This window comes from Podarcis liolepis, assembly GCF_965112155.1.
Source record: "Podarcis liolepis genome assembly, chromosome: 7".
In the NCBI taxonomy this organism is placed as follows: Eukaryota; Metazoa; Chordata; class Lepidosauria; order Squamata; family Lacertidae; genus Podarcis; species Podarcis liolepis.
In genome coordinates, this window is record NC_139561.1 from 90,207,883 (window position 1) to 90,217,333 (window position 9,451).

General features: G+C 43.4%; 1 protein-coding gene across 1 annotated transcript in view; it reads right to left on the reverse strand.

Annotated features, from left to right (window-relative positions):
• Positions 1–9,451, reverse strand: part of LOC310712826 (cytochrome P450 2A13-like) — a 62,733-nt gene that overhangs the window by 3,153 nt on the left and 50,129 nt on the right. The window contains exons 2-6 of the mRNA XM_083516224.1: positions 7,487–7,719; positions 5,418–5,580; positions 4,555–4,704; positions 3,406–3,566; positions 2,214–2,390 (exon numbers count right to left, since the gene is read on the reverse strand). Of these exons, the coding sequence (XP_083372350.1) occupies positions 2,214–2,390; positions 3,406–3,566; positions 4,555–4,704; positions 5,418–5,580; positions 7,487–7,719 (884 nt within the window). The remainder of the gene's footprint in view (positions 1–2,213; positions 2,391–3,405; positions 3,567–4,554; positions 4,705–5,417; positions 5,581–7,486; positions 7,720–9,451) is intronic.

The window sequence follows — 9,451 nt, forward strand, 5'->3', positions numbered from 1 at the left end:
ACCATTTAAAAATGTTGACAGGAGAGGCTATTGTGACTGTTTTATGTAAGATAAGCTGTTCGCTGGGACAGCTTCACAAGAAGATGGATGACATGACTTTTAAAGTTGATAATTTGGAACAGAAAGTGACTAATTTGAGTCAAAAAGCGAACATCAACACAGAAATAATTCAGGACTTGGTACAGGAATACATTTTGGCAGGACAAATGGTGGAGGAGAAGGAGGAGAAGGAGAATGCTGCTGTTGTTGAACATAAAGTTGAACATAAAGTAATACAAGTGAGATCCGTGGCTTACAGAAGCAAATTGAGGACTATAAGTTGAGGCCTTTTATGATTGAATCTAAGAAAAGTCAGACTCCGAGGAATGGATCCCGGCTTGGACGAAAGAAGGAAAGTTGGAAAGATCCCTCTATGCAGGGATTAACTGACTTTTGGGACATGGACTCGGGCCTGGAGGAGATTGAAGTTTTGGGGGCCTTTGGACTTGGAAGAATCTTGAAATATGCCCTGAAATACTTTATGGACTGTAGCTTTAACTATGGAAATTTGGCTGATCTGTTCAGAAGGAAGAAAAGGATTGACAGGTTGGCGTTTCCCCGAGATTTGCTCTTTAGCATTAAAGAAAATGAAGAAGACCTGCAGAAGGGACTTGGAAAAGAGTTAAGAGCCTCGGACATAAGATCACCAGGTTGATGGACTTTATGGAGTTGACGGAAAGGACTGGCAGAATCCGAAACCAGGGAGAGGAGATGGTGGAAGAAGATTGGATAACTTAAAGTTTATATATAGACTTATGGTAAAACTAATGAGTGATAGAAAAATGGTGGAATGATTTTTTATGGGCTTAGCAGAAATGTTATAAGGAGTTAAGTATATATAAATATTTTAGTTTTAATGGAAAATAAGGTTAAAAAATACGTTATTTACAATATGATAGAAAATGGAGAGAGATGGAAAGGATTTGCTGAAACAATTAAAAGAAGTGGAATACAAAAAGGGAGATGAGAGGAGGTCGAGGAAACAAGGGAATGAAAGATAGAGTATGGAAAAGAGATTATGTATGTTTTTAAATTGTTTTTGTTTTGTTTCATTTAGGGTTAAGGTTAGGGAGTGGGGTTTGTTTAGTTTAGTTTAATGTGTTTAGTTTTGAGTTTAGGTTGTGTTTTGCATTGTTTATATATTGCATTGTATTTTTTTCTTCTTTTTGCTTTCCTTCTTTGTCTTTTTTTCTGTTTTTTCTCTCTCTTCTTTTTTCTCTTTTTGTAATCTATAAAAGTAATAAACATTTTTTTTAAAAAAGGAAAAGATATAAGACCGTTGTTTATGTATGGAACTACAGCAGCCAGAATATAAATGGTAAGAAATTGGAAAAATGAAACAGTACCCACGATAACAGAATGGCAGACTCTTACAATTGAATACCTACAACTGGCAAAGATGACGGGGACAGTAAGAGGGCTTTACAATCAGAAAGTATAGAAAGAGTGGAAAATATTCAATGATTACTTAAATACACACTGTACAAGTAACAAGCTCCTTGCAGAATTAAATTGATCCTTGTAAAACACAGTGTAAATGTTAAGTTACCAGAGTACAGGAAGATAAATTAGGGCAAAAGAAGGCTGTGCGTTAAATGTAAATAACAATAAAAGTACAATGAGAAGAATTGGAAGTCTCTTATTTAGAAATTTAATGAACGATTATATAATAATTCAAATTTCTTTTTCCGGTGTTTTTTTTTTTCTTTTTCTCTCTCTTTTCATCTTAATCTTTTCGGTTTATCTTTATGTATGTATATATTCATGTGTACAGTGGTACCTCACAAGATGAATGCCTCGCAAGATGAAAAACGCGCAAGACGAAAGAGTTTTTCGGTTTTTGAGTTGCTTCGCAAGACGAATTTCCCTATGGGCTTGCTTCGTAAGACGAAAAACGAAAACGTCTTGCGAGTTTGTTTCCTTTTTCTTAAAACCGTTAATACCCTATGGGAAACCATGCTTCGCAAGACGAAAAAACTCGCAAGACGAAAAAACTTGCAGAACGAATTAATTTCGTCTTGCCAGGCACCACTGTATATATTTGTATTTAAATTCAATAAAGATTTATTAAGAAAGAAAGAAAGAAAGAAAGAAAGAAAGAAAGAAAGAAAGAAAGTCTATAAAGTTTCCTTACACAGAAATTGATCGTAGTAACTAGAATAACATAATCTTACCTGCTGCATTTTCACTAGGAAGCAGTCAATGAAATCCCGAGGGTTGTTGGGGTCCAGGGTCTCCTTGTTTTCTTTTACCTTCCTTTTAATGAATTCCGTCAGGCCCAACAGCTTCTTGAAGGTTTTATCTTGTGGGCCGGGCAGGTGCTGCATGATGCCTGAGAACATGTCGTAGAGCTGCGTGTGTCACGTTTGGAGGAATCCAGAGTTTGGGGGAGGAAGAGAGAGAACAGATATTGAACAAAGATTGATTTGGGGAGCAGGGAGAAGCAGGAGTTTCTCCCTCCCTTGGTTCCTCACTATCATGGAAGGTTTGGAAGAAACAGGTGGCTTGAAAAGAAGGGAGACTGGAGAAGTGTCTCTCCAAGAAGATCAGACAGAGGGAACTCCTCACTCCACCCAGACAGAAATTGGTCTGACTAAGCTATGAACTTGTCACAGACACAACCTCACAGGGCCTTACTTCCCATCTTTGAGGGACAAGGAAGGCAATTTGGAGGGAAAATCAGGGTGTGTGGTGGAATTGCTTACAAAGCCAGCAGCTTCAATATCTCAATCTGGAATTATCTCAGGTTGAAGCAACATTGTAAACATTGTAAACAGAAGGTACTCCTGACTCCACCCAGATATAACTTGGTGCTGGCTAAGCCATAAACTTGTCACGGACAAAACCTCAGGGCCTGACTTGTCCTCTCTGAGTGACAAGGAAGGCAATTTGGAGGAAGAATCAGGGGGTGGGGAGGAATTGCTTACAAAGCAAGCAGCTTCAGTTTCTCAATCTGAGAATCGCTCTGGTTGAAGCAACATTGTAAACTTGCTCTGGGCTGAGCCTGACCAAAGAGCAAGGTAGAACAGGAGTTGCAGCACCATGGAGAGCTCAGAGTGAGACGCTTGCTCCAACAAATATCAAAACCATTTTTAAGCTTCTCCCAGGTTCTGCCCACTTGTGAAGAACTTAGTTTCTGCTGCTATGGAAGATTGTAATATTGGCTTTTGTTGGCCAGGCTCACTCAGACTCCTGAATGTGATCTAGGTCCTTAGTTGATGATGCTGCAGCTTCTAACCCTGTTTCTTGACCACTGCTGGTCTTTGGGGTAGTGACAGTGGTGGCTGCCCTGCATACCATGCCTTGAGTAAATTAAGAGAAATTGCATTATTCACAAATAAGTCCTCCACTTCCCCTCCAATTTACCTGTCCCCAAGATGAGGAAGCAAACTGGAAGGTTTCCATCATAACGCGGAGCATGGAGAGAAACTCCTGATCTTCATATTCAAAGCGGTTGCCAAAGGTGATGGAGCTGATGATGTTGGATACTGATCGGCTCAGGGTGTAGGTGGGGTCAAAGGGTTCACCTAGAAAGAGAGACCCCCAAGTCACTCAGCCCTGGAGCAAGTCAAAAGTACACTTTGCAAATCAATTCAGTCGTTAATGGTGTTTTCTTTCATCTGCCTGTTTCTCCCTCGCTGTTCATCTAAAGGTGGCTTACAGAATATTAATTAGAAGAGTATTCGCATAAAAACCACAATTACTACTTTCTGTAACAACTCATGGAACATCATCAAAATTAAACAAAAAGATTCAGTTTATCAGCATTCAAATTCTCAGTTAACCGTCAACAGTTTCAATCATATCATATCATATCATATCATATCATATCATATCATATCATATCATATCATATCAATCTTTATTACGGTCCAGAGACCCAAGAAATCATTACAAAGCAATGCACAATTCAAACAGCCTATCTCCAGGTTAAACAAGCATTTTGTTCCGACTTAAAGATAGGGATCATTGGTTGTTGCAACCACTGATATAAACTTCGCAACTGCTAATGTTCTAGCATTTGTCTAGTCTTCCAATAGGAACCTGACATAGTGAGCCTCTGATTTTCCCAGGAAAGGTACCAGCAAGAAGAAGAAGAAGAGTTTGGATTTGATATCCCACTTTATCTCTACCCTAAGGAGTCACAAAGCGGCTAACATTCTCCTTTCCCTTCCTCCCCCACAACAAACACTCTGTGAGGTGAGTGGGGCTGAGAGACTTCAGAGAAGTGTGACTGGCCCAAGGTCACCCAGCAGCTCCATGTGGAGGAGTGGAGAAGCGAACCCGGTTCACCAGATTACGAGTCTACCGCTCTTAACCGCTACACCACACTGGCAAGGGTAATATCAGTTCAGCCCTGGCTTGCTCATATTTCGCACAGTGCAACAAAATATGTTTTAAAGAATCGATATCTTGAGCACATGAGCAAAGTCTGTCCTGGTAGGGAACTCCTCTCAACCTTCCATCCATCTATAATTATGCCACATTTCTTGAAGAAACCAAAACTGAGCTCACTTTTTGTTTCCCTCAGGGATTCCAGCAGGAAGTGGGTCTCCTCCAGGATCCGCTCTTCGACGGATCTCTTTCCCATCCCAAAATCCCTCAGTGTCGTGATGGAGAATCGGCGTAGCGGTTTGGCCCGTTCCCAGTTACAGAAGGCAACCCCTGAGAAGCAAAGGAGGAGTAAAGGGAAGGAGGAACAGGAGAAGGTGCACTCGGTGGGAATGTGGCTGAAAACACACAGTGATAGAGATATCCACCCTTCATTTTCCAACCTTGTACAGTTTTAAAGTTCAGAATTTGGGAGAACAGCCTAAGATATGATGTGGGGTTTTATTGTTATTGTTGTTATTATTATTATAGAGGGAGAAAGACTCTCTGACTCATTTACCTCCTCAGTAAAATGGATATAAGGGGATGTGGGTGGCGCTGTGGGACAACCCACAGAGACAAGGACTTGCCGATCAGAAGGTCGGCAGTTCGAATCCCTGTGACGGGGTGAGCTCCCGTTGCTCGGTCCCTGCTCCTGGCAACCTAGCAGTTCGAAAGCACGTCAAAGTGCAGGTAGATAAATAGGTACCACTCCGGTGGGAAGGTAAACGTCGTTTCCATGCGCTGCTCTGGTTCGCCAGAAGCGGCTTAGTCATGCTGGCCACATGACCCGGAAGCTGTATGCCAGCTCCCTCGCCCAATAAAGCGAGATGAGTGACTGGACCTAATGGTCAGGGCTCCCTTTACCTTTACCTAAAATGGATATAACAATAATCCACGGCACAGAACCACCATTGAGACTCTCCGGTGCTAAGCTTGCTAAAAGGTGCCATATAAATGCCAGTAATCATGTGCTCTGGGCAAGAATTGCCCAAGAAGAGACTGACCGTAACCCTGGAAAAGCCAGTCAAACGTGGCTTGCTCTCCACGGTCCCTGAACTCTTCAGCCTGGTCCACCAGGGCCTCCTTCACGGCATCGTATCCACACAAGACCACAACACGGCGAGGGCCTAAGTGGATGGTGTAGACAGAACCATATTTCTCACGGATCTGTGAAAACAGAACACAAGGTGAGCCTGCTGGTCAGGTTAAAAGGGAGCACATCTAGAGTCCAGTACAGTGGTGCCCCGCAAGACGAAGGCCTCGCAAGACGAAAAACTCGCTAGACGAAAGGGTTTTTCGGTTTTGCGTTGCTTCGCTAGACGAATTTCCCTATGGGTTTGCTTCGCAAGACGAAAACGTCTTGCGCTTTTTTCTTAAAGCCGCTTGAAGAGGCGCAGTTGCGACGGACCGTGCTTCGCAAGACGAAAAACATCGCAAGACGAAAAGACTCGTGGAACGAATTATTTTCGTCTTGCGAGGCACCACTGTATCCTCTTTTCAGAGTGAGCAACCAGATGCCCATTATGGGAAACCTTCAAGCAAGAGCGCTCTCCCCCGTGTGGTTTCCAGAATCTGGTTTCCTCCAACTGCGGAAGCAACGCAGATCCATTGTGGCTATCAGCTATTGGCATTTCCCTCCATTCCCACTTTCTGTGAAGCAGAATTTGCAACTCATTACCAAACTTAAAACCATGGAGAGACCTGGTCTGAACAAAGACATTGGATTCTTATCTCATTATACATGACTAAGCCATTTTTCACCTTCTCACCCCTTGCCTTTTCCTGTAAGACCTATTGCAGTCGTTAAGAGTCGTCAACAGGCTCATCTCAGCTATCTGCCAATCACCCATTCCCACCACCCTCCTGAGTAATACCCCTCCCCACCTTCTCACTATATAGAAGGATCTGGCAACTTCTGTTTCAGTGTATCTGAAGAAGTGTGCATGCACACGAAAGCTCATACCAAGAACTAACTCAGTTGGTCTTTAAGGTGCTACTGGAAGGAACTTTTTTATTTTGACTATGGCAGACCAACACGGCTACCTATCTGTAACAGAATAATGAAGTGAGAAAATCTGTATCTACAGCACCAAAGTGACCTCTCTGGGGTGCAAGCCTGTGCGGTGTGTAGGGGGGTCCTGGGCTGCCCAGACGGCAAGACTCCCTTATGTGGTCTGAGGGAGAACAAAGCAATACACTTGTCAACAGCTTGGCTGCAGGAGTTGCCGGAAGGAGGCATACAAGGCATCATCCGAGCACCTTACAGACTCCACTCTGGATTTGCGTATGGTCTAATCCTTATCCCCCAAAGATATCTCACAAGGCAGTGGGTCCAGACCCCCCCCCCAGGGTTTACTCCTGAATCCTTTCTCATGAATGAGTGTAACCGTGAAGCAGAGGAGGTTTACGATCAGAGTTCTCCTAGATTGTCTACCTTCTCAGGTTGATGAGCCCCTCTGCCCCTATTTCTCCCTTCATGCAGAAACGGCTTTCTTGACTGATGGACCTGCTGTTGGTCTCTGTCTGCTGCAGTCCATCGTTGCATACAAGGCACCTCCCTAAATCACCGAGGGTTTGCAACCCATCGGATACCTTCACCTGTTTCAGCTGGTGAGTTTAAGCTGTTTCCTGGGGTCCGGCCACTGTCACATGCTGACAGCTTCTATTCATTATATTATATTATATTATATTATATTATATTATATTATATTATATTATATTATATTATATTATATTATATTATATTATATTATTATTATAATTTTCTATACCACCCTATACCCGAAGGTATAGGAGCCATGGAGGGGAGGGGGAATTAACCCAAAAGAAACATGCTTTGTCCCCTTCAATATATACTGCTTCTCCCCAACACCTCAGAGAGAGAATCAAAAGCTGGAGAATGCGGTGAAAGGAGAATTATGAGGAGATGATGAGTCAAGTGGGAGAGAGAGAGAGAGAGAGAGAGAGAAGGGTGGGCAGGCGGATTGTATGGGGTGATCTTCATTCAGAAGCAGTATATAAAAACGATTTGATAATAACAAAGCAGAGAGTGGATAACTGAAACTGAAGTTACCTTCATGAGTGAACGGTACATATCGCTTGTGTTGACTTGGAGCAGGTTCCCGATGAAGGGGAGGGGAGTTGGTCCAGGTGGCATCTGGCTTTTGTGGTGCATCTGCCGCCATGTTGAGAGGACCGTCAGACAAAAGAGGCAGATGACCAGGAAAAGGGCCACTGCTCCCAGGAGATCCATGGGGAGCTTGTGGGTGGCCTGTGGAGCTCTGCAGGCAATGTGTTGCTGACCAGCTGGGAAGAGAAAATACCCGCGCAGTCCGAGTTGAGCCTGTTACATACCTTTGGAAGAACCTCCTCTTTGAAATTGTGCAACCTGTTTACTCTTTAAGTCTTTAAGTCTTTCAAGGACAGATAGTGGTGACAGGGAGTTGTCTGCCCAACTTTGCACCTCCAAGGGAGCTTCAGGGAGTTCCAGAGTCAAGCACTTTCTCAGAAGTCCGAATCATTTGACCAGGTCGCTGCTGGTGTAAGACTAGGAGGAGAGCAGCTGAGAAAGAGACTGCAAAGGGGCCACTGTAGCAGTAATAGAGTAGTCCAGAGAGTGAATGATAGAGACAGTATCCCATAATCCAATTCAAGGGCAGCCCCACATAAAATGCCTTGTGGCAGTCACCACCAAAGGTGTAAGCAGAGCAGGAACAGGCAGGGGGAAAGCATCACCATTTATTTCACAGGAGGAATTCAGAACCATTTGTCAACCACACACTCACACACACACGAAGTTTTCTTAGGGAGAAGCTCGTCAAATAAGCCAAGCACTGAAAAGGGGTGGTGACATATGCAGGCACGGCCACTTTTACCTTGAAAACCCTCAAAGTCCCTTTATTGGGGCCAACCCAGAATGTCACAAAAAACTGTGCAAGCCTCCGAGTCCAGCAGGACTCTTTATCAGGCTGGACGTTAAGCACAACGAGGGCAATTGGGCATTATGGGGAGAAATACGATTTGGTATTAAAAACATAAGGCCTGCCTTGATTTTTGCTGCATAGCCTTCAAAAAGGCACGGCTAGGGAGGTTGTCATGTCAAACACATGCTCTTGAGAGATGAGTTTTCCAAAACACTCGGAGACTGGGGAATTTGAACAGAAATAGCACAGGGACGGTTAGGCTGAGGGCTTGTTCCAGTGGACAGAGAACGTTAGTGTGCAGTTCTCATAAGCTCACCTGAAAAGGGACATTTTAGAGTTGGGAAAAGACTCAGGAAAGGACAACCAAGATGGTTCAAGGGGTGGAGCAACTTCGCTATTTTGGAAGATTGCAGCCTTTTTAGCTTAGAGAGAAAGTAAGAGGGGACCTGATACAATTTTACAAGATTATGCATGACATGGAGAAAGCGCATAGACAATTTTCTCTCTCTTAGGGAGTTTTTGCACATTTCAGAAAAGCCCTCTTGATTATTTGGCTGTGTGTGTGTGAGAGAGAGAGAGGGAAGTTTGTGGTTTTTGAATAGACAAGACGAGGACCAGCTTTCAGGTTGGACTTTGAAGACTCCTTCATGTGCCCAGAAAGTTCCCTTCTTCAGAAATGTGAACAGCCCAGTTCTGAACAAGAGCCCATCCCTATTTGTAGCCTAACCAACTAACCCAAGAAGAATGGCTCTGTTGGTATTTTGAAAATGCAAGATTATTTTAGGTCTGTTCTCAGATTTATCTCAACTTTACTGCTTTGAGGCTTTTTGGAGGTGGCAGTTTCTTTTTATTGCCCAGGTGAAGTTTCCTAAAACTCTCCCTGCTGCCTGAGACAACATTTCTAAAACTTTGAAGCACGGGTTTCAAAGAAACTCAAGGCTGCCCATCTGATAATTAAAGGGATAATTATCTTTGTCCTTGTCTGTTTCTGCCTCTGCAAGGACCAAGGAAGACATGACTCTAGAGTTGCGTGAGCTATGTCAGAATCCTCTTCCCTCAGGCTGTTTTATACATATAGGTGCGGGTAACAGAAAGTAAAAGAGATAGAGGAGGGT